The sequence below is a fragment of the Henckelia pumila genome, chromosome 4, assembly GCF_033568475.1.
Source record: "Henckelia pumila isolate YLH828 chromosome 4, ASM3356847v2, whole genome shotgun sequence".
Lineage (NCBI taxonomy): Eukaryota > Viridiplantae > Streptophyta > Magnoliopsida > Lamiales > Gesneriaceae > Henckelia > Henckelia pumila.
Window position 1 is genome coordinate 129,954,180 of NC_133123.1, and position 25,839 is coordinate 129,980,018.

The following is a 25,839-nucleotide window of genomic DNA, read 5'->3' on the forward strand; positions in this document are numbered from 1 at the left end:
AAATCCAATTGGTGTTACACATAAAAAATATGCTCTTGGACTAAAACTGTCACAGGTAAGATTGCACACGTTGCTCTATCTACCCAGTGATTGTCGCATGGTTATCAGAAACAAGGGTTGAGAGACCCTACTCAACTGAATATCTTAAATGTTATCAGGGCTCAACATGATACACACATTCATATATAACATGACATAGTAAACATGCATCATATGACTATTAACAATGCAACAAAAAAAATATGCAAACTAAGCTTGATATCTCATTCAGTACGTATGCACATCTAAACAACTGATTTATGAACATAGGGTCTAAAGACCTAGCCTAAAGATAAGTGTGTGCTTATCCAATAGCTATTGTCAAAGTCCAAATTAAGAAAGAAATTCGAGACTAGAACTTCATCAGTCGTTAGTCTGCATAACTCGAAAATGCCGCAACTTGAGAACAATTTCTCTATGACCTCGGTAGGATCTTGGTCCTTGCTGGCTCTTGATAATATGAATAAAAACACTTAAATATAGATTGAATGACTTGAAAATCTCTGAATTGTATTTTAGATCTTATAGTTCGCTAATCTCTTTATTCTACTTTCGAAAATTAACCACAAATTATATGTTTAAAAAAGTTATATTTATTTTTTCAAAGCCTCTAATTTTCTATTAATTAGCCTTATTCTACTTATGATAATTAACCAAAAATTATATTTTAAATTATATATCTAAATTAAAATATCTACTACATCATGTGGCTTGGTTTTCTATATCTAATTTTTTTTTTATCTAAATTTTTACGGTTTGTATTTAAAACATATGGTCAAAAAAAATTAATATGATATACTTTTTATTGTATATAATTTTTTTAATTTCTTAATTTACTTGTCATCCTACATGGATCAATAATCAATCACTTGATAAGCATGTAACTAACTTTATTAAAATATTAACATATAAATAACAAAAGATAACTGAAAACTTAAGAATTAATTATAACTCAATCGAATTACAACAAAATAACAGAAATAGATTTAAACTAGAACAATCGGTAACATCTGCTCCTAGGCCTTGGCAATCGAATGAACATTGATCCACTTCCTAAACAATTTGCAAATTGTATCATCTAATTTGATGTTTGTGATAGAAACAGGGATCTGAGTGAAATCTTCATGCATGTAATCTATTAGTATACATGTTTACATGCAATACATGAAGCATGACTACTCTGGTAAGCAGAGATCAAACATTGAAACTCATGCTTAGATTATAGGCATCTTCTCTCCAGTATGAGTGCGCTGCTCCGAAAATCCAATACACATACTAACTATGATCTTGGACTAAAAGTGTCATGGTAAGTTTGCATACGCTGCTCTATGTACTCAGTGGGTGTCACATGGTTACAAGAAATAAGAGTTGAGCGACCTTACTCAACTGAATATCTCAAGGGTTCAGCATCAACATGATACTCAAATGTTCATATATAACATGACAGGAAAAATATACATCATGACTATTAATAATGCAAAAAATAACAATGCAAAAAAATAATATGCACATTCAACTTGATATCTGAGTCAGTACTTATGCACATCTAAACAACTGGTTTAGGAACACATGGTCTATAGTCCTAGCCTAAAGAAAAGTGTATGCTTATCCAACATCTACTCCCAAAGTCCCAATTAAGAAAGGGATTCGGGATTATAAATTCATCCGCGTTAGTCTGCACAAGTCGAAAATGCCGTAACTTAAGAAAAATTTTGCGATGACCCCTGTAGCACCTTGGTCCTTGCGGGTTCTCGATAATATGAATAGAAACACTTAAATATGACTCAGAAACCTCTGAATGTGCAACTTATAACTTATAATTCAAAAATCTCTTTATTCTACTTTCGAAAATTAACCACAAATTATATGTTTAATAAAAGTTATATTCATTTTTTCAGAGCTTCTAATTTGTTATTAGTCTTATTCTACTTATGGTCATTAACCAAAAATTATATGTTTAAATTATATATCTAAATAAAAATATCAACTACATCATATGATTTGATTTCCTATATCTAAATTTTTTATTCCTATCTAAATTTTTTCGGTTTGTATTTAAAAACTACTTAAATAAAATATGGTCAAAAAATTAATGTGATATAATTTTTGTTGTTTAAAATTTTTAATTTACATGTATTGGTCAAATTTTTTATTTTTATGTTAATTTTTTTATTGTTTTCCCCTAGATAGATAACTTGCGATTTATCTCATCGAATGTGATATTCGTTATAGAAACAGGAACGTGAGTGAAATCGTCACGTACATATATAATCTATTAATGCATATGTTTACATGCAATGCATGAATTATTATGACTACTCTGGTAAGCAGGGATCAAACATCTTGTCACGTTTACAAGAAACAAGAGTTGAGCGACCTACCCAATTAACTATCTCAAGGAATATCAGGCTCAACGTGACATACATATATATTACAAGATAATATGCATCATATCACAAATAATATTCCAACGTATAAAAATACATACCAAGCTGGATATCTCAGTTAATACTTACGCATCTCTAAAAAATTGTTCAGTAGCACAAAGTCTATAAAGTCCCAACCTAAATATAAGTGAACATATCGCTATTTTTTTTTTAATCTAAAGTTTCTATTAATCCAATAGACTCTCCCAATAACTATTAAGTATTAGGGACTATCTTTCATCTGTCGTTAGTCCGTAAAAATCGAGAGCCTCGCAACTGAGCACAGCTTCATTACGACCTCAGTAACACAATGTTTTTTGCTAGCCCTCGCTAATATGGTTAGAGCACTCAAATATAGACAGATCTCAAGAAACTACGTTGCACTTAAGCATGAAAATCTCACGTCTATTTTAACTTATGTGTTTAAATTAAAATGTTTTGCAATCAACATTTTATTGTGATTTTTATTTATAAATTACATAAATAAAACACAATAAAATATCATTTTGATATGATCTTTTTAGAGTTTCTAATTTTCTAATTTGCAATCATTTCTTTCAACCAATGTTTTCTTGTGATTTACATTTATAAATTACTTTAATAAAACATGGTAAAAGATCAATCTCACAAACTTGACTCGTGAGACTGTCTTACTCGAGTTTTGTTTTAGTTTTTTTTATTTTAATTAATCTATCGTATGTTCCCCACGTGCAACGCACGTACACGTTTTCTAGTATATATATATATTTAAAAATATATATCATATTAATCTAATTTTTTTTGAATGAATACCATATTAATTTTATATGCAGCAAAGAATTTATAAAAAAAATTATATATTTTTTAAAACATAGAACTAACCTTTTGTTCGTAGGCTCTTAAATTGAGTGGGCAATGCAAGAAGAAAAACACAATATTTAAGATTATAGTAAATTTTAACATTTTAATCAAAATATAAGTTTAATTCTCGAGTTTTTATAAAATTTGTCATTTTGTTTCTATGATTATCTCTTCGTGTTTTTTTAGTTCTTTCATTTTAGTAATATTTTTGGATATAAGTTTGAGTTAATTTGTCTTATATATATTGGTTTTGTGATAAATGTTAATATATTATTAAATTTTGAAGATTTATATATGATCAATTAGGGCGGCCAAAAATGAACACAACCCACCAACACGACACGAACCGACTCGAAAAATATCAGGTTAGGGTTAGGGGTTTTGGCTTCAGGTTAAATCGGGTTGAACCCGAAAGCTAACACGAAAAATTAATTGGGTTGGGTTGACCCTAGATGATTCGAAACTTTTTATTATTAATATTTCAAATCAGCCAATTGCGACTCCGAAGAAACGTGCATGATCTTGACGATCCTTGCCTGAACCTTTTCTCGCACAATGTGACAATCAATGTCAATATGTTTGGTTCTCTCGTGAAACACGGGGTTAGATGCTATATGTATAGCAGCTTGATTATTGCAGAACAAAATTGCTGGTTTATCACGAGTGACCCCAAGATCTGTAAGAAGGAACGCACCCATAATATCTCACATACGGACGATGCCATTGATCGGTATTCTGCTTCAGCAAATGACTTAGAAATTGTTTGTTGCTTCTTGGCACGTCAGGAGATCATGGACTCTCCAAGAAATACACAAAATCTTGTAACAGAACGTCAAGAGTCCAAACATGCACCCCAATCCGCATCTCAGAAAAACTGAAGTTACAAATCTGAGTTAGACTTGTACAATAATCCTTGATCAATCGTTCCTTTGACGTATCTGAGTACATTAAGAGCTGCCTCCATATGAGGTACACAAGGCATAGAGACATATTGACTGAGTTTATTCACTGCAAAAGCCAAATCAGGTCGTGTGATGGTGAGATATAAGAGTCTCCTAATCAATCTCCTATACGAAGAAGAATCAGCAACCAGTTCTCCATTATCTTATGTGAGTTTAAGATTAACATCCATAGGAGTGCTTCGTGATCTACATTAACAGTAGCAACTAGTGAACTTGCAGAGTGAATACCAAATGATGAATCAAAACTCTTCTTAGGAACACCACAATGTATAGATCTCTGTCTTTCTTCTTGTACCACGAGAGAAAATACCTTCGCAATAGCAAGCAAAGGTTCGGACATCAGGATCTGTGCACGAATCTGAGCATATGACTAATTTAATCCCATAAGAAAATGCATTACACATTCTTGATTGTGATAATTCGCCCATTCCTTCATCGAACGACAATTACAAACTGAAGCAGGTTGGTAGTCTCGTAATTCATCCCAGAGCGTTCGCAATTTCGTATAGTAGGAGCTAACATCCATTCATCCTTGCTGTAATTCACTGAGGAACTTCTTAATCTGATAAATTCGCGGAGCATTACTTTGATGAAACCTATCACGAAGATCCGCAAATCTCACTTGCAGTTGACATATACATAAGGCTCTCTACAGTTTCCCGAGCTATAGAATTCAAAAGCAAAGACACCACCATATTGTTGCATCGAATCCAAGATCCACACAATAAGTCATCGGATCGCGGACACTGAATTGAAGAATCAATAAACCCGAGCTTGTTCTTCGCTGTTAACGCCATAATCATGGCGCGACTCCAAGTATTATAGTTCGATCCTACAAGGATATGAGCTACGAGAGTCAAACCAGGATGATCTTCATTTTGGAAGAAAAATGGACTGCTCGAATCCTCTGGAATTGTGTGAATCATCGAATTTGGATTTGGAACTTGATTTCCTCCACCTCCTCTCGCCATTGTTGAATGAATTGAAATTGAATTGAGAATCTTCAATGTTCAGAACAATCGGAGCATTATTGAATTAGCTTCTCTGATACCATATTAGAAGAATATTGCAAACTCCATTGTTGAGCTAAGAAACTAGAACCAAAATTAGTATATTGAATATTTTCTTCAGGAGATTTACAATGAACTCATGCCTATTTATAACAATGAAATTGGACACGTAAGCATACTAAACACATGTATTCTTCTAATACCTGAGCCATTGAAATATTGTCAGAGATTAATCTGCCTGAGATGAAACCACTCTGAGACGGAGAAATAATCCGAGCCAGAATAGGCAGAAGATGGTGGCGGATGATTTTAGTAATGATCTTATTGCTCACATTACACAGATTGATAGGCCTAAAATCTATCTAATTCTGTGCTTCAACACATTTAGGAATCAAAATTATAGTCAGTGACGTAATACTTCTGGGCAGAGCTGAACCGTTCTAGAACTCCTGAATTCCCCAAACTCAGAATTTAAATTATTTCATTTATAAAATACTATAAATATTTTTAAAATACATATTCAAATAGAACCCTAACTTGGCTAATTATCGCTTGTGCTGCTAGAGAAAATCTCGTATTTACTTGAACAATTCTGTGTGTGAGGATTCGTCGCGAGTCTTCACTCTTTTGAGCTATAAATTATTGCCTTAGTTTGAAAAAGTGTTGATAAATAAAGGGTAGAAATCCCTACACATTTGAAAACCTTATTTGGTGACGAATGATAATTATACTTTTACCTTAAAAATAACGAAAGTATTGTCTTAGCCAATTAAGGAATTACATAAGAATTAAAAATACTTAATTATTACAATTCAAAGGTTTTATATATCTTCCACAAAAACTTTTATAAAGGTTTTTTATTTTTATAGCCTGACAGCACAAAGATAATATAAAAAATAGTTTGGATAAGATAATGAAACTATCGGATAATAAAATATATATATATATATATATAATAATAATAATAATAATAATAATAATAATAATAATATATCTCTTTATCTTACTATTATTTTTATCTTAAAACTAGATACTTTTAAATTAACTAACTATCAATTAAGAAAAATTTAAGATAAAATTACGATTATATCATAACTTAATTCACAATAAAACCAAAATTATTAGGCAAATTTGTCATTTTATACGATATTATCTTTTCTTAGGCATTAGATATTTTCTTATTTACCAAAATTATGAGAACCCGAAATTCAATTGAGGTCCGAAATTCATTCGAAGACTAAATTCAGTTGAGGTCCCAAAAATAAGTTGCCGAAATTCAGTCGAGCTCAAATTCAGTTGAGCTAAGTTCAGCAGACTATCCAGTAGAGTTACAGCTGCTGCTCCAGATTTGTAACTGACACATTAACTCGAAATCATGGCAATAAATGGGGAGCCTAACATTCAAAATTTTGACTATAAATAGCACTCTGATTTCTAATTACACGAAATTCTGAGCAAAAACACATAAAATTCGAGTGAGATAATTCAGTTTAGCAGAAGAATTTCAATTGAGCAGTCCAGTTGAGCGATCAGCTGAGCAAGTGTAGAATTTTGCAAGAACAACCGAAATATTTATTTAGCAAATTACGGTAAGTGGGCGTTTTGTATTAAAATATTACTATTCTGTTTTTCGGATTTCTAGCATGTAAATATACAAATTATTGCATGAATATGCACTCTGTGATTTTCTGGTGTACCAAAGATTATGAACTAATGGTAGGACTATATATTCTGACTCTCTGAACTCTGAATCTCTGGTCTCACCCTTTAGAAGAATATCATATAAGGGATTGATATCAGTTAGCCACAAACTTTATAAGTGATTTGGTTCATTCTCTGAAATTTCTGAAAAGATATGTTTCTGTCTTAGTACTTTGTTATGATGTTTTATATGTAATAAATTCTGTTAAAATGATTTTAAATAATGCTTGAAGATTTCTCTCACTTACTGAGTAACAACTATATCACCCACCCACCAAAACACTCTTTCAGATAAGAACAAAGAAGAGTTAGAGGATGACGAGTAGAACCAGTTCTAGGGCAGGTGAAGTTTGAAGTGATGTTTGATGTTTAGTTTTTTTAAGTTTTATTATTTTTTTAGCGTTGCTTTAAATTTTGAATTTCAGTTAGTTTTTTCGTTTCCAATTATAAAAGACCAATTTGATTCCAGTTGGAAAGACGATGTAATTTCAGTTTTATGAATTATTATACTTTGAGTTTATGAAATCTAGATTGTTGCATGTTTTCGAATTAATTTTTGAGAACAACGCTGTTGTCAGTTAACTCCAGTTTCGGGACATGACATTTAAGTGGTATCAGAGAGAACCAGGCTTCACAAACTTAGGGGAGCCCATATTCGAAAATAGTAGAGAACTGAGTATTTAATAGCCTAACTGAAATCAATATTTGAAAGTATAACTGAAACTTATGGAAGTGTTGAATCAGTTAAGTATATAGACCTTAGTGAGTAAACAAATAAATCTAAAGAACAAAGAGAAAACCTGACAACTGAAACGAACTAAACTGGTAGAAAATTTTAAGTTGCATAATTTCAGTTTCAAATATTTCAGTCGAGTAATTTCAGTCATCGAAAATTTCAGTTGAGTAATTTTAGTAGTCGAAAATTTCAGTTGAGAAAATTCAATCACAGAAATTTCAGTTGAGAAAATTATATGGCACCAGAAGTTCTTCATAGATCTTAGAGCGTGGAAGCTGATATTTGGAGTATTGGTGTCATTACCTACATTTTGCTATGTTGAAGCAGACCTTGTAAATATTATTTTCGAATGTTTGTTGTTTATGAAATTTTTTTAGAATATTGTAAATATTATTTTAGAATGTTGGAAATTGTATATTAAATTTTATTTTCGAATTTTGTATTTTAAATTATTTATAATACTAAAAAATTGTGTATTTATTTTAATTTTAATTTTTTGTTTTTTATCTAAAAAAGACAACGTTTTTAAAAGACAACTGTTTTTAACCGTTGTCTTTGAATACCTCTTTAACAATACAACCTTTAACAACAGTTTTAAAAGGCATACGACAACGATTTAAAATCGTTGTCTTTAGCCTTTTTTCTTGTAGTGAAATCAGTTGGGTGCAAATCAATTGAATACAAGGTAAACTAATAAAAGTCAATTGAGTAACTCAGTTGAGAAGAAATCGGTTGGGTACTAACTAAACTGATGTACACTAGTTGAATAGATTAGTTGGGTACAGATCAGTTGAGTACCAACTAAACTGAAATAGACCAGTTGAGTAATATCAGTTGAGGACGAATCAGTCGAGTGCAAGCTAAACTAAGTGAGGTCGGTTGAGGAAGGTTGCAGTCAAGTAAATACCAGTCGAGGTCAGCTAAACTAGTAGAATCAGTTGAGGAATTCCAATTCTGGGGCTGATGAAGATTGAAGCGATGTTAATTTGATGTTTAGTTTATGTTTCAGTTTTATTGTTTTTTAGTCATTGCGTTAGACTTTGAATTTCAGTTAGTTGTTTTGTTTCCAATTGTAAAAGACAAATTTGATTCCAGTATATGAAAAGATGATGTAAATTCAGTTTTATGAATTATTAGACTGGTTTTTTAGTTTCTGAAATCCGAAGCTTGTTGTTTTCGAATTAATGTTGGAGAACAACACCGATATCAAACCAATCCCGATTTAGGGGTGTGACAAAAATGACATTAACTTTGTGATTTTTGGTGTTTTTTATTTACGAAAATATCATCCACCTATAAAATTGATGTGTTTGTTGCGTTTAAGTGACTATTTATTTATGAAAATACTATATTTTTAGCTTATAACTACTAATTAATTGCTGAAACTTGAGATAAAATTACGATTATATCATAATTTAATTCACAATAAAATCAAAATTATTAGGCAAATTAATCATTTTATACGACCTTATATTTTCTTAGCTATTAGATGTTTTCTTATTTACCAAAATAACATTAACATTGTGACATTTGATTTTTTTAAGTCACGAAAATATCATCCACATATAAAATTGATGTGTTTGTTGTATTTAAGTGATTGCTAATTTACAAAAACACTATTTTTTTTTTGTTTATTTAATTTTTACAGTTTATTTAATTTTTTTTGTTTTCATAAAAAAAACTTACTTTAAAAGGATGTAACGCGTGCAAGAGTAATAGTTAAAAAAATTAATTAAAAAAAAAAGAGATACGAGTGTGAAACGAATAAAATTGGTGAAAATCGTTGAAGGGAGAAAAAATAATATTTTATTTTTTGTGGAAATAATACATGGAGACAACTCGTAACCAAGGGGGTCTAATTGAAGGGAGAAAAAAAAAAAAAATTTCAACTGATTTTCGGTGCATTAATTTTGATTATTTTTTTAGCTTTCAATCTTATTTTATAAAATACTGATGTGATATTAAAAAATACTGACATAAATCTGTCTAACGTGACAATAGGGGTGGGTTTTCGGTATATCGTATAAAAAATATTGGTATGAAAAAAATTCATACCGATTCCGCAATCGAAATTCTGAAATTTTGATATAAAAAAAATCCATATTGATATCGTACAGATACCGAAAAAAAATTCGATATATAAAAAAAATGTTTATATATCTAAAAAATTTCAGTACGATATTCGAGAAGTCGATATTTTGGTTCGGTATCCCTGTCTTATATGACATGAATAATTTGTCCAAAATAGCAAAATATAACTTTATAAGTGGTGCCAATTAGGGAAAGGGATTTTGATACTGCCTCTTCATAACCAAGTGGGTGTAATTAATATCTTGCAAGATAAGGCGATGAAGCCAATCAACTGAAGATCACCCATTCAACACTGTTGATTTTTTATCAACAAAAGACAACGCACAAGTAGTTGTGGAAAACATATATACTGAAGAAGTTATTAAATATTATATATATTTGGAATATGAAATAAATCTACTTTCCTAGAATAAACCTTGTTCATAAAATGTCAACACGTTTAAGCGAATTTAAAAAAAAAAACAAAAAAACAAAAAAAACAACCCAATATAAAGAAAAATTACTAAAAAAAAATTCAGACTTTAATTTCATGGGATATTACAACTTAAAATTACTTGAAGAGCTGCATGCATGGACATGCAGTTAATTAAAGAAACACATGAATAATGAAACAATATTATTAAAATATTATGTCTTGTACATTGTCCCTTAGAAAATGGATTGATGAACAAGTTAAAAATCGTAAAGTTTGATGGAGTACAGTGCCTCCCCACTTGGGCTGATCCCCTCCAAATTTGTTCTGCCTCATGCAAAATCTAATAAACACTAAAAATATGCTTGCTGTCCAAAGGAAAATACGAATAATTATATATATAAAGCACAAATCAAAGTGTGCCTTAGTGAGAGGTTCAGAAACTTTCTTGAACTTTGTAAGAAATTTACGAGTTTAATCACCATTTTGTTCTTATTTTTGAGATACAAAACAATACCATTGCAATGGATCGGAGATGCAAGATGGTTTATTTCTTTGTTCATATATTATTAATTAATACAGTACTCAAAAATCAAAATAGTGTCATTTTCAGCGCCTGCTAAGTCCATGAAAATTGTTGTTACGTGTAAACATGGAGCTAGCTAGCTAAATCCAATATAATTCTCATGCCAACTGTAAATGCATGCCCCACTTCCCGTCCATTATCATGAGTATATATATATTATATATGTGATGCAAGATTCCAGTACTTTTAAATGTCAAAATTCCAAATTTGTTTATTTATTTATTTACCATAATGAAAGAGTCAACTCCATTTGCATCTGCATGTAGTTTATAAGATGCCTATTCCACATGATGATCATTTGTTCTCATGTTGCATTTAATAAATGCACATTTAAAAAAGAAACAGCATAAACTAATATTTCTCTTGTTTTCTGCAACATCTGCAAGCAACAATACTTCATTTCCCTTTAAGGATCATTACATTACAGGCAGTGATTTTCATATCAATTGTGTTTGGAGATGGAAAACCAAGTGCAAAGATGGGAGCGAGAGAAGGTGGAGGAAGTCGAAGAAGAAGAAGAGGAAACTACTCTTCTTCAAGTAAGAAAATCAAGAACTGAGAAAAATGGCAGCAAAGTCGCCGAAATTTATACTAATGGTAAACTAATTTCTGAGACTGAAGAAGAACAAGCAATTCAGTCAACTCTCACCCCGAATGGAGCTCATGACAAAGAAGAGTCAACTCTTGTGAATGATGAAATGAATGAGAACCCTGATAATGGGGTTCTCCAAAACGAAGCGGAGGATCTTTTTTTCTTTGACAAAGTTGAAGGTATGTATAGTAGTGCAGTTAGTAGTGTTTCTAAAGTCTTTGTTTGTGTAAGATTAGTACAATATTCTTTACTTAAAACGTCCCAATCTCTATGCTCCTTTTAATGCGACCTGTCTTTGTTTCATACACTCAATCTCTGTTCTACCATATACAAAGAGAGATGATTTGAATTCACATGAAGTATAAAAATGAAATATGGCTAAGAAATTCTAACATTTGTAATCTTAAAAATGTTGCTGAAGGAATATGGAAGTGTCGAATCTGCAGTTGGACATATCAGAATGAAAGTGTCTGTATTGACCACATTCAGAATCATAATGGGCAATTTCATAAGCCGATGCATGACAATATTTTAAATTTTGAAACTGAAGGTCAGTAGATTATAGATATTAATTAATTCCAAAAATGGGCTATATGATGATACTTTTTTTAGAAGTAGGTTATATTATATGATACTTGAACTATGTGGAACTAGTGATTAGGAGAATCTGAGAAATTTGGAATGATATTATATGAATACAAGGTTAAGGTTACATTTTTATAAGACTCAACTGCCAACTTTAGTTTAAGGCTAAAAAGAAGATCTTACTTACAAACATATGATTTCAGGTGTTGGGCATGGAAAGATAGAGATATTACCTCAGAGTTATGAGGCTTCTGAAGAGATTGAAAGTCCAGATACTGACCTGATAAACGAGGAAACAGAATACGACATCGAAACAGCGTTACAAAAGCAAAACACACATGATCTATACTGTCCTAATTGCAATTCGTGCATCACCAGAAGGGTCATTCTTCGCAAAAGAAAACGCACCAAACTTCAAATTTCGGTAAAGCGTAACAAAACAGTAAATCCACAAGTTCAGGCATCTGATGACCAAGTTCATCCTCACCATATCACTGGTGCAGAGGAAGATGTTGGTCGTGACTCAGAGCCCGATTTATTCAGATGTTTATCATGCTTCAGCTTTTTCATTCCAACCGGTACCAATTCGTGCATTGCTAATGAATTTAATAGGATAAGCAGAAAAATCTACATGTTGATTATGTAGTTAGCATATTCAATTCACCTATTCAGGAAATGGGTTCAAGTTCTGGAAATTTGGGGACAAAAGTAGGAAAGAAAATGTCCGGGATGAACAAGTGTCATGTATAAAGAACTTGTTTACCTCCATATTTGCACCACGCGGCCAGGACACAGCAATTGAGCAAGGTAATTCAATTGGCTCCTTCGACTGTTCTTTATGTGTATCATTTAACTGATCAAGGCACGGTGCGGTGTGGTACAGATGTTCCTCCTGCTTCTGAACCACTTTTAGGGACTGTGGAAAACATTGACACCTTGGAATATGAAGATGAGATCTTATCGTCTCCAAGGCACGAAGATTCCACAAATGGACTAGTAGTACCACAGAAAACAACGGAGAAGATAGGTACAGTAATCAGCTTTAACTTTTATCCCATTAAAGTCTAATAGGACGAGCCATTTGAATTTGTGGTTTTGATTAATGCTGCCAAATTTTATTTTCCTATGGTGAAACAGATGCTAAAACAGAACCGCATGAAGTAGTCGCTGGTTATCATTTGAAAGAACCAATAATAAGTAATGACCAGTTTGAAGTAGTTTCTGGCTATCATTTGAAAGAACCAATAAGAACTAAGGAGCAGCTTACAGTATTCGCTGGTTATCATTTGAAAGAACCAATAAGAGGCAAAGAAGAGGTTGAAGTAATCGCTGGCTATCACTTGAAAGAACCAGTTATAAGCAAAGATGTTCAAGTCACTCATGGCACTGATCTACAGGTAACGACTCATTTGAAAGAACCAATAAGAGGCGATGAAGTGATTGAAGTGATAGCTGGCTATCACTTGAAAGAACCAGTTATAAGCAACAATGTTCAAGTCACTCATGGCAGCGATCTACTGGTAACGACTCATTTGAAGGAACCAATAAGAGGCGGTGCTGAGGTTAAAGTAATCGCTGGCTATCACTTGAAAGAACCGGTAATAAGCAAAGATGTCCAAGTCACTCATGGTAGTGACCTACTGGTAACAACACTTATAGTGGACAAAACTGAAATTGTTGATGAAGAACCTGCAAAAAATGCTACCTCCTTTTCAAGAAAAGGTGGATCAAATGTGGTGATCTTCTCAAGCGATGGATCTACGACCATTGAGAAACCAGAGGAAGGCCAAATACTCATTCAGACAGCTCAAAATGGTAACACGGGTACGTAGAAGGTTTTCACCTTGAATCTTTCATAGCTACTATCCTTTAAACTGACAGGCCAACTATATCCAACTGAAATTTCTCACCTAGTTACTACAAAGACCATATTAGAAGTCCAAAGTGGGGAGCCAATAAAAAGTGTTGATAGTATCTTATCCAATCTGAAAGCAACCATATGGCATCCCTCAACATTTTCAAAATTTTATGATGTAAAAAGCAACCATAAGTCTGTCTTTAACATTTTTAATCTAATTTTTATCGTGTGATATTTGATGCAGGGACGGATACCGTAATAACTATAGACTCATATCCAGCCTCTGAAATAATTCAAGGTATAGTCATTCCAGCAGAAATATCAATTCCAACACAAACGACCATGCAGGCTGGTGTACCAGTGCAAGAACGACCAGAAGATGTAAGAAGAAATTCTAAAATAGAAGTTATTAAAAGCATAGTTTATGGTGGATTGGCAGAGTTGATTGCCAGTCTAAGCATTGTGTCATCTGCAGCTGCAGGTGATGCCACTACATGTAAGCATCGTATAAACACTCTCATCGCAATAAAGTGCTAAATTTATGGTTTTATATAACCTTCTTCTCTTGAATACAGTGAATATTCTAGCTCTCGGAATGGCCAATCTGATAGGAGGATTCTTCGTCATTTGTCACAATGTAAGCACACTCACCCCTTTGAAACAAGAATCGTCGTTTGCGTTTAAACTTAAACAGGAAGATAAGTTGATAATACTAAAATTGCAGCTTTGGGAGCTCAGATGTGAGCAGACAGACCAAATAACCGATCAAAGAGATCGATACCAAGAACTCCTAGGCCAAAGGCGGAACTTCAAACTTCATGCAATAGTGTGCATTCTATCATACCTCGTATTTGGCTTAACGCCTATCATAGTGTATGGTTTCTCATTCAGGCAAAGTGAAGAAAGGGAACTAAAACTTGTGGTGGTTGGAGCAGTCTCTCTCGTGTGCATTATTGCTCTATCTATTGGAAAGGCCTATGTGTGTAGACCGCCTAAGGCTTACGTAAAAACAGTCGCGAATTTTGTTGTATTGGGGTTCATGGCCTCAGGAATTTCATATGCTGCTGGTGTGCTGGTAAAAAGATTTTTGGAGAGGCTTGGTCTGTTCCAATCAACTTCAGTTTCGGATATGATTTTCAATCAAGACTCTACATGGGCTTCTTATTGAGTGTCAAGTCTTTATTTCTCATTGATTTCCATTTCCTTGTAAGAATTCACCACTTTGTCCAAAACTCATAGCTTTTGCTGGTTTGATTTCTGCAGCGAGTGTTTTGAGTTATGTTTTATGAGTTCTCCATTTTCAAATTCCAAAACTGTTAGATTATGTGTCAAATGGTTTCCTTTGTGAAAACCAACGACAAACTCGAACCATTTACATGTATTCTATCTATGTAAGTGTGAACAGAAGGGTAAAAGTTTTTTCACTGTGGATATCCAAAAAAGTTTCTGTACTAAGTTATTGCAGAACATAGGAAATATTTTTCCCAATAAAAGCATCTGAGTACAGAATAAATATACATCATTTTCGGTTTGATGATATCAAGACAAACACCACCTCTGTAACTATGGATAGCTAGTAATATCGACGAGATAACAAGTTACATAATGAAAACGTGACTGCAATGTATTAGCTGTCCGATAAATAAGCACGTTCATGGAGTCATGAAGGTTGATAAAAGTTTAGTTAAAGTGTTGCAAACATATGCCAACCACCTAACGATCTTGCAAAATTTAAAAATATAAATATGAAAATTCAAATTAAAAATTAGTAATAAAAAAAGACATAAATCAAACTCTATATAATTTATTGGCACAGTTCGTTTGCTTCTTTCGCAGCACAGGTGGTGAGGTTTTTCGTCATTTTCGCGTCTGAAAAACCATCTCCCATTTCTGCTCAGCTTATTGCTTCCTCTTTACATCCTCGACCTTCGAAGGCCCTAAGAACTTGAGCACGCATGCGTATATATCACTTCATCAATACAAATACACATTGTAAAAAGTTGTTGAAAACAATTCAGAACTGAATTCCCAAATATAACCATATCCATCTTTACTCATTCTTTCTTCACGACATCCCTTGGTATTTAACTCACAACTAAGGTAAAACCGATCAAATCCATCCCACCAAATCATAGTTCAAGAAAGAGTGAACAGCATCAATCCTTGCTGCCTATCCGCTTGAGCAGCCAGGCCCAGAAGCCAACACTTTTTGTTTCACTTGACTCAACAGGCTCCTTGAATTTAGCCTTCTCGCTGAGTTCCTCAAATGAATTCACAATATTCTGAAGCCTCGCAACAAACTCAATCAACAGAGAAGTAAATGTTGCAAGGGACAATGCACTAGCACTTTCATATGTCCTCACCTCTCTCTCATTGAGAATGGTGTCGTTAATAAGTGAGAGACGTGACGGCCACATTGTTTGCTGTCTAAGCACATTTTCTCCAGAACCCCATTGTGAAACAGATACAACACTAGCGTTTGGATTATGTGGATCAAAATTTCGCATTGACAGAGTTGATTTAAGATAGGCTGATTCACCGAGGGAATTCATTACAAATGGCCTTTTTTCGTTATCCTTGATTTCTTGGAGTTGTTCAGGATCTGAGAATTTTCCTGGCCGTTTTCCAATTTCCCAACTCTCTGCATTTACCAAAAGGTACGACTTTTGGTCAATCATCATCTGCAAATCCTCCGCAGCATCATGAACCTCCAAGAGTATGTCTTGTGGGCTAAGTTTTTCCATTTTCTCTACTTTTTCACCCAGCAGTCGCAACACATTAGCTCCTTCAGTCCCAACTTTCTGAATCCCATCCTTAAAAACTTGTCTTAGTTCTGAAGATGACTGTAATGAAAGAGGTTAAATGTGAGAAAAGAATAGATAAGCCAGGGTAATCCCTTTTGGAACATTTTTTTGCCTCCACACAAAAAAAAAAAAGAAAAAGAAAAGGAGTCATGAACCGCAACAGAATTCAGAGTGTTCAGTAGAACATTTTCAAGATGAAAGATGACTTTTCGAAAATAACAAAGCTTTTTTGCAGCCTTAATCCAGGTTCGCCTAACAATGCACAGTCCTAAAGATAATAGGAATAGGAGACAAATCTTACCTCGAGCAACACCATGAAAGAATGTACATAGGTAAATTACCTGTATTTCTGAAAGTATACACCCATGCATCGCCATCACCATGAATGCACAATGCCTCAAAGCGCCGCTAACTTTAACATATTCGCTCCAAGGATAACTGAACATTCTGTAATGGCCATGTGGTGGTTCCCATACAGCGAAATTTAACTGAAAATTGAAACGAAGATGGTTAAAAAAAAAAAACAGATCGTATTTTCTCTACCGAGCATAAAATGTGCATACTAATCGAGAAGCATACCAAAGACTCCTCTTGGCTAGTAGACTCTACCGCAGCTCTATATCCACTATACAGAGGATCATCCGATGCCTGGTACACCAGAATTTTTGAAGGTATTCTACTGTATTCAATAGACTGCAAGTACATGTTGATACAGCCTAGACATACAACATGAAATGTAAAGTTCAAAAATATTTTCTTTGACAAACAAACATCAATTAATTGATACACATGAAATTGGTACTCGTTTAACTAAACCTTAACCTTCCAGTGAAGTAGAAACACCCCTGAAATTCTTTACGACAAGCTTATGCAGATCCTCCCCAGACCAAATCGGGTAAATACATACATTTACAAGCAAGGATATACCAGCCCCAATAGCAATAAGCAGCAATCTCGAAACAGCTGTTTCAACAAATTTTGAAGATCCTGATCCCAATACCATACAATATGTCAACAAGAACACCCGAAACCCGTACTCATACTGCTTCATTGCTGGATGCAACTTCAAGTAGCTAGCGAGAAAAGCTGGAACATGGAAAAGCATAAACACCAGTTAATGCCACTGTCCATGTTTCAAGAGAACAAAATCACATAGATCAAATAAAAAAGACCTGCAACGAAAATCCCGATTATAATGATCACTTCTTGAAGCTGCAGTCCAGCCATCTCAGACAAATGTCCAATCCCAAGAGCCAGTGCTCCAGCAGAAAAGGTCCCCAGTGCCCGATTGAAACCTTTACTTAGAGTAGCTCCTATATAAAAGCAGCCCATCAACTACACAGATTTCTACAAACTATTGATTAACAAAATACAAGGAAATAACATGTCCCGTAATCCATCACAGCAACATTAAACATCAAGCAAAGGAAAAATCAGAAGTTACCTATGCTAAATTCAAACACAACAACAACAGTAAGAATAGCCCAGATGTAGTGTTGGCTAATATAATTAGAGGGTTGTTTAAAAAATACAAGCAACGAAACCAGAGACAAAGCGATGCTCATTTTAGCGGCAAACACCACTTTTCTCGGGTCGGATCTTCCCATTTCAATCGAATCAACTGCAATTCGCTTAACATCGCTCCACAGCTTGGAAAATTTTTGGCCCGTGACACGAAAAATCCGGTGCAAACAACCCTCATCACTGACGTAAGAATCACCAAATCCAACGTTAGAGTAGATTCCCCGAGAAAGTAATCTCTCTTTGCTTCTCTCAGCAAAACTCTGCCGCAGTGATCCATAATTTGCAGCCATCAGATTATAGTTCTACAAAAACATGAACAAATAGCCGTGCAAGACTTTTGAGTTTAGAGATAATTCTTTAATGGAAACGATCAAATCAACAGCTGAAGTATCAGAATTCAAACAGGCAAAATGAAGCTGGTTCGAATCTTGCTAGTCAAAGATTAGTTGTAGATAAAAAGAAAGACTTTTGATGTGAAGCAGTGAAGGTAATAAAAGTTGTGGATGGATGATTGCGTACTTGTTTGAAAGAGCGAAGATTTTTTAAAAGAACCAACCCACTGAAAAAATGGAAAATATTTCAATCTTATTAATTTTTTATGAATATTTTTTTGGATCTATTTAACGTGATTTACACTTGACACTCGTGTTACAACTAAGAGGGAATATAGTTAAAATGGTTTTGTAAGTTTGCCTATTTTGTGTTTTGGTCATGTAAGTATTTTATTTTGTGTTTTGGTCCTATAAGTTAAGTTATAATTGGATTTTAGTCCTTTCTTCATAGATTGTTGACGTGACATTAGAAAATGCTGACGCGACAGCTAAAAATTCTTAAATGGTATTGAGAAATGATGACGTGTCTATTGTGATATCAACAATTAAATGTTATATTTTCAAAACCTTAAATATTATGTTTTCAAAAGCAGATTGTACCAACTGGTTCAACCAATTCGACATGGAACTGGTCACTGATTTGATCCGAAATACTCCCAAAAACTGTTTTAACGATTGAACCAGCAGAATTGGTCAAGAACTGAAAAATTGGTTTTTCGAATTTTTTTAGAAAAATTAGTTTTTTATTTTAAAACCTTAATTTAATATTTTATTATATATATACATGATTATTTGATTTTTTCTCCTTAAAAATATTATTTATTAATATTAGAGTTTATAATTTTTTAACATGTTTTTTATTTTTTAAAAATTGATTAATATTTATAAAATTAAATTTTATTTTTCAAACTACGATAAATATATTTTTTTTCTATTTATATAAATTTGTTAGGTTTTATAATTTAAAATATATTATTAATTATATTATATAAACGATTTTTCGATACGACCGTCCGGTTAAAATAATTCAATCAATTGGACTATTTTTTAAGTTACATCGGTTTGATCATCGGTCCAATTATAAAAATATTTCTTAAATGAAAATGACTAAAAACCAAAATATAACTAAATTTACAGGACCAAAACTCAAAATTTAATACTTACAGGACCAAATCACAAAACAAATAAACTTACAAGACTATTTTGGCTATTATCCACAACTAAAAAATCAACATGAAAGTCCAAAATTGAGTTACGGTGTGTTTGTATATCTCAAAAATAGAATTTGGAATTTGGAATTTGGAATTTGGAATTTGAACTGAAATTGGATTTGGATTTGGATTTGGATTTGGATTTGGATTTGAATTCATGGAATTGAATTTCTATTTTGGTGTTTGGCAAAATGTTAAAATATATTTTGAAATTTGATGGTATAAAATTTAGATAAATGATATTTTGTAAGGAAATTATGAAGAAAACTTAGAATTTACGAGTAAAGTATATAAATTTATTTTTAAAAATAATTTTATTGTTTTATATACTTAAATCTCATGAAATCCGACCAGTTTAGTTGGGATTTCCCTTAAGTTAAATTAAATCTCATGAAATCTCATCGCATACCAATTCTGTTTTGAAATCTCATTTTTGTCAAACAATAAAACGATATTTTAAATTCTAAATCTCACCAAATTCTGTCGGATTTGATGATTCCAAACACACTGTTAAGATTTCTACAAGAAACCGTAGAATCTTTCTCGAAGATTTCATCATTTTTTTCTAAAAAATTTCATGGTTTCTTGTTCAAACTTGATGTGTGGATCTCCAAAATTATATCTTCATGGATTTAATGTGTAGATCAAGAAAATATTATAGATTGATAAAAAGTTTTTTTTATACTTCAACATAATATTATTCAAATTTAGATTTTTCCGTATGTTCAAATTTTGCATTAGCGATAGTAAATCGTGTAATTTTTTTAAAAAATAAAATTCATGAAAGTGAGGGATTTTGGTACAAATAACTTTTTTTAAGATTATAATTTTTCTTTTCCTTCTTGAAATTGTATATTTCTGTTTTCTAATAATGAATATATCATCGAGCTCAATTTATAATATTTTTTCTTTTTGAATTGGGAAATGGCTGGTCTGAAATCTCCCCTCAAACCTAAAAGTTAAAACATTGGTCTTAGGGCATTTCCAACCCATTACGCTATTTTGGTGTCACACTAACTTCAAAATAGTGTAATTTTTGCACCAAATTCAAAACTCATCTCCAACCCATTAACTCTAAATTTTACACTAAAAAGAATATTCTCGAAATATTCTCTATTATTTTATTCACAACAACTAATTTATTCCACAAAATATTTTTAAACACCATAATTAAAATATCAATAATACCTAAAATAATTTCTATATAGATATTAATTAGAAATACTGATGAATTAAAACTTTAAATTAAATCTATTTTAGGAGATATTTTTTTTAAAATTCAAAAATTTAATTTCGTTATTTAAATACTTAAACTTCTTAATTAATTGAATATAAATAATTAACTATTAAAAACATTAAAATCACACGTAAAAATAATCTGAATAAATCAAAATGTAAATTTAGTTGATTATTGAATAAATTAAAATTTTAAAATAAATAATTAAAATTTTATATAATAATATAATTAAATTATTAATAAAAAATCTTAATATTTATTATAATAAAAAAATAAAAAGAAAAAACAAAAAAAAAGGGGGGGGGGGAGGGATAGCGTGCAACACTGTAGCAATACGCCAACTCAACGCCAAAAATAGCGCTGGGTTGGAGCTCCAATTCAAGTGCCAATTTGGCGTATTACGTCAAATTGGTGTCTGATTGGAGAAGCTCTTAGGAGCATGATTAACGGATTGAATCAATCAAAAAATTATCCAAATTTGATTTGGTTTAATCTGATTCAATCCATAATTGGATCGGGGTAAGATCGAATTCAACACCAATAGTGAATCGGATTGTGTTGCTTCTAAATAAATCCAGAACAATTTTAATTTGGTCCATTTGAATCTGATATCAAACCAGTCCAAGACCGATTTCATGTATGTCGAGTACATACATACATACATAATATATGTGTTTCATAAATAAATGAAGAGATGGCATGAGAAGTAAATGTTCGAGAAAATGGGTTTCTGGGGCCCATTAGACTTCGAGAAATAATTGTTGATAGTAAGTCCTATGACATTTAAAATTGAATTGAAAATTAAAATCTATAATTCGATTAGATAGCTTTGGAATATTATTTTGTTAGCCAAAATGCTAAAAGCGAATTGATAAAAAATAATACAATAGTATAACGAATGCTTAAATATTGAACAGTAATAAACAACTGATTAAGCAACAAGGAAATAGTAAAGCAAATGATAAATAATAAGAAAACTGTAAAGCAAACCGAGACCTGTAACAAGTACAGTTTCCTTAAAACAGATATGTCGCCTCCACAAGATGCTTGAGGATCAACACGTACCGACGTCTTTTTTTCAAGATACAACGATTGAACCAGTAGCAAACTAAGCACAAATTCACTATTCGACGAACTCGAATCATACTTTTACTTTATCACCAAAACTTAAGGAGGCCAAATGAAAAGCTAACAATATGAAATGCAAGAGACTACTTAAATGAGATCTTCAATATTGTGTGTGGATTGATGAAATGAGCACACTATTTATAAGCTTCAAAAAGCACACCAAGAGTCATAAGATTAATTAACTCAATTAATCTTTCAATTAACTCAAGATTGTGGAGAGCCAAAGTCTCAAATTAATTCAAGAATGTAGAGAGCCAAAGGACACTCTCACATTCATGATCCATAATTTTCATTCAAAAATTTTAATTAATATAAATTTCCAACAATCCCCCACATGAATGAAAATTGATACGATTTTTTGGTGATAAAGTTCTACAGTTGAATCCTGCATAGGATATGAAACAAACCAAACTCGAAGGAATTTTTTTTAAAAAAAATATTACATTTATGTCCATTCATATATGCATCTATACTTAAAAATAGATTTTCATAAAATTTAATACATAATAAAAAGCGATTTCATGTCAAAACTTAAATACTCGAACACATTATAAATCCAAGCATAAATATTCAATAACGTAAAATGCGGAAAATAGTTTGATACAATTTCATAATCATTGAAACATAAAAGCGCGAAGGTCACAGGTGTGCTAGCTTGCCACGAATGCACAGAGGTCTTTGCCACCAGTCGGGACCACAACCTCCTGAATAACATAAATCTCACCTGCACACCATTTAGATCTAGTGAGCCTAAAGGCCCAGCATGCTCTACCTTTAATAACGAGTACTACTAAATAAAACCACATGCAAGCACATAACGTATATAAAAATAACCTGAGGATTCTAATGCATGCATGATCGTCAAATCGTATGCATAAACTGCGTCGTAATCTAAATCATAACATAATACATAACATAAGCATTGACATGTCATAAACATAAAAATTATTTTTCTGTGGGTCATATCAGTGAAGTGTGACCATAAACATAAGCGATTGATCAATCTATAAACCAACGTACGTGGCGACGAGGTTCACCCAACCTTAACACGGGGATTCCCTACGCCTCTTATGCCACTTCACCCAACCTTAACAGTGGGATCCGTAGGCTCCTGAACATAATTGCCACAATTCACATCAACTTCCCAAAAATATTTCATTTACATGCCCTTAATATTAACATAAAATACATGCATGAATCATGAACTTAAAAATATCATCTTCCTTAAAATTATGCCCGTAAATATATATTTAATTTATTTTCCATAAAAATCATATTTATATCAAAATATACATATACATCTATTAAATATATATTTACGAACTATTTTATTTGTCACTGGCTAGTTCGAGTTGCTGCACCCCCTTAACTAAAGTCCTTAAACTTAGATTTGTTTGATAAAACTTAGACTGACCCATTAATACTTAAATTTATCCAATAATACTTAGATTAGCTCAATCACACTTAAATTGACACATTTAGACTTATATTGGCTCAATTAAAATACTTAACCCAACTTAGAACTTAGTTCAACCAAATAAATTAAACAACTTAGGCTCATAACAAATTTAGCTCAATTAATACATTAAGTCCAATTAATATCTTAAGTCCAACAAGTTTGGCCCGACAACTTGGACCAATGAACAAAATTGACCCAATAAACAAACTTGGCCCACCAAACAAATTTGGTCCAATAAACAGCTTGAGCCCAATAAACAGACTTGGCCCAATAAAAATAAATTTGGCCCAATAAAATAAACTTAACACTTGGACTCCTAAATAAATTACCAGGCCCGAAATAAAATAACCCGGACCCAGACCCATACATATGACCCTAATTCACTTGACCCGACCCAGACAACCTACTTGCCCGAGCCCTGCCCGCTAGGTAGACAACCTTACAATCATCCAACTGTTCACCTAGCCGACACTAGTTCAAGCTATCTTAAACCAAGACCCAAAGGAACCTGACCCAGCCATCAAACCAGTGAACAACAACTAAAAACTAGCCATGACAGAAAAATCATTCACAATACATAAAAACACGAATGATGCATGAGTTAAAATTTGAGTTATCATATCCACATACAAATGCAACAACACAATTTAATAATCAAAACAGTGAATATACTGATCTAAATGGTGTGAGAAATGAAGGGTATAACATGCCTTTGCGTTTAGAACGCACGAAAAACTTATACGGTTACGGTTGCGCATATCGAGACTCAGGAATCCCATAATTATCCAATTCTGGAAGATCAAATCCCTAATATGCTGATTTCTGTCTCTAATTATCCTCAAATGGCTTCTGATCTGCGAGAAATCATACAATGGTCAAAAGTCAACCTTGGTCAACTCTGGTCAAACTTTGACCAAAAATTTCCAAACTTAATTGCGTTCTCACCGCTTCACGGTTTCGAATCTCGACTCGAAATCTGGATATTTAGATCCATCACGTCGAACCGATCAAAAATGGTTAACATGTCAAAACTCACCGGAAAATTGGGGAAGACAGCGGCGCGGCGGCGGCGATCTTCAAATCAACTCTAAAATTCACGAAATTTGGCAGGGTTGAATATCTCAATGAGACGATTCTAACGGATTAGGCCACGACCGGAATGGACCACCGTGGCGACCGAAATTGGCGAAAAATAGTGGCAGCGACGACGACGTTCGAAGCTTCGATCTACCCGATTTTTCCACGAAAAAAGCTGGAATAAGCTTGGGAAATGATCTACACACATCCTAATACCGTTTAGCAGCCCAAAAACAAGCTCAATTGAGCTAAAATCCTACTATTACACGCGAAGAAAACGATGAATAGTGTCGCCCCTTTCTCGACTTCGTGATCACCAAATTGGACACCAAAACTCACGATTCTTGGTATGGTTGTGACCGCCTCGACGAGAGCTACAAAATGGCAGGGTCAATAGACGGCAATGGCGGCGATCAGACGGTCGGCGATGGTAGGGACGAATTGGGGGGTTAGGGTTTTAGTGTGTGTTTTGGGTGTTTTGTGCGTGAGAGAGAGTGTACCACTTAATATTATAAAATTTGGTCCTAAAATGACCCCGTGTGATCCATTTTAATGCTCTTGTGTTATTTTAATCCAATATGTAATTTAACACATTTTTACAATTATCTAAAATAGCGAACTTTGACCTGGCAACTAGACCAGTTAATTCCCAATAAATAAATTGAGTCAATCTTAGGCTTTGACCAGTCACCCAAATTGATTATTTTTTCCAATTTAAATTATCTGGCATCAATAATTATTTTTAATTCCATTATCTCAATAATTATCTCAAAATGTCAATATTATCAGATATTCAGAAATAGTCAAACTCATTGACTAATTGGCACGTGTATTTTGTAAATACACTGATCTATAACTCATTTGGCAGTAATAATTATTTTTCCAACTCAATAATTATTTTAATTGCCAATCAATTCGGTAATAAATTTTGGCACGTCACAGGATAGATGGGTGTTACCCTTTGAACCTTCCCTTGTGAAAGCATAGTAATTCATTGGTTGACAGTAGAAGCGATGTCTTTGAACTGTACATCCGTTTGTGTAAATTAAGATATACTTCACACAAGACTCTCCCTGATACTATCAGTTCTCATGAATGTGTTCGTTTTGGCCATGAACACACGTCTAGTTCTGTAAGAGGGTCTAGAATTGAGTCTTGCAATTCGTTCGAAGCGGCCTCACTTCTCTCTCACATAGGTGATTCTATGTTGAATTTCATCAGAATCATTA

At 32.8% G+C, this 25,839-nt stretch overlaps 2 protein-coding genes across 2 annotated transcripts; one reads left to right on the forward strand and one right to left on the reverse strand.

The window, feature by feature from the left end:
• The first annotated feature begins 10,929 nt into the window (after positions 1-10,929).
• Positions 10,930-15,240, forward strand: LOC140865239 (membrane protein of ER body-like protein). Its single transcript, XM_073269805.1, has 8 exons — positions 10,930-11,574; positions 12,184-12,558; positions 12,653-12,787; positions 12,864-13,007; positions 13,118-13,804; positions 14,083-14,334; positions 14,414-14,475; positions 14,563-15,240. The coding sequence occupies exons 1-8, from the start codon at positions 11,262-11,264 to the stop codon at positions 15,004-15,006; spliced, it is 2,412 nt and encodes an 803-aa protein (XP_073125906.1). The 5' UTR covers positions 10,930-11,261; the 3' UTR covers positions 15,007-15,240.
• A 253-nt stretch (positions 15,241-15,493) lies between these two features.
• Positions 15,494-18,685, reverse strand: LOC140860012 (aluminum-activated malate transporter 4-like). The gene is made up of 6 exons (XM_073262740.1): positions 18,087-18,685; positions 17,815-17,955; positions 17,465-17,728; positions 17,222-17,358; positions 16,984-17,130; positions 15,494-16,681 (listed from the first exon to the last, which is right to left on the reverse strand). Exons 1-6 carry the CDS (start codon positions 18,454-18,456, stop codon positions 15,995-15,997), a joined length of 1,746 nt encoding a protein of 581 aa, XP_073118841.1. The 5' UTR covers positions 18,457-18,685; the 3' UTR covers positions 15,494-15,994.
• Positions 18,686-25,839: the final 7,154 nt, after the last annotated feature.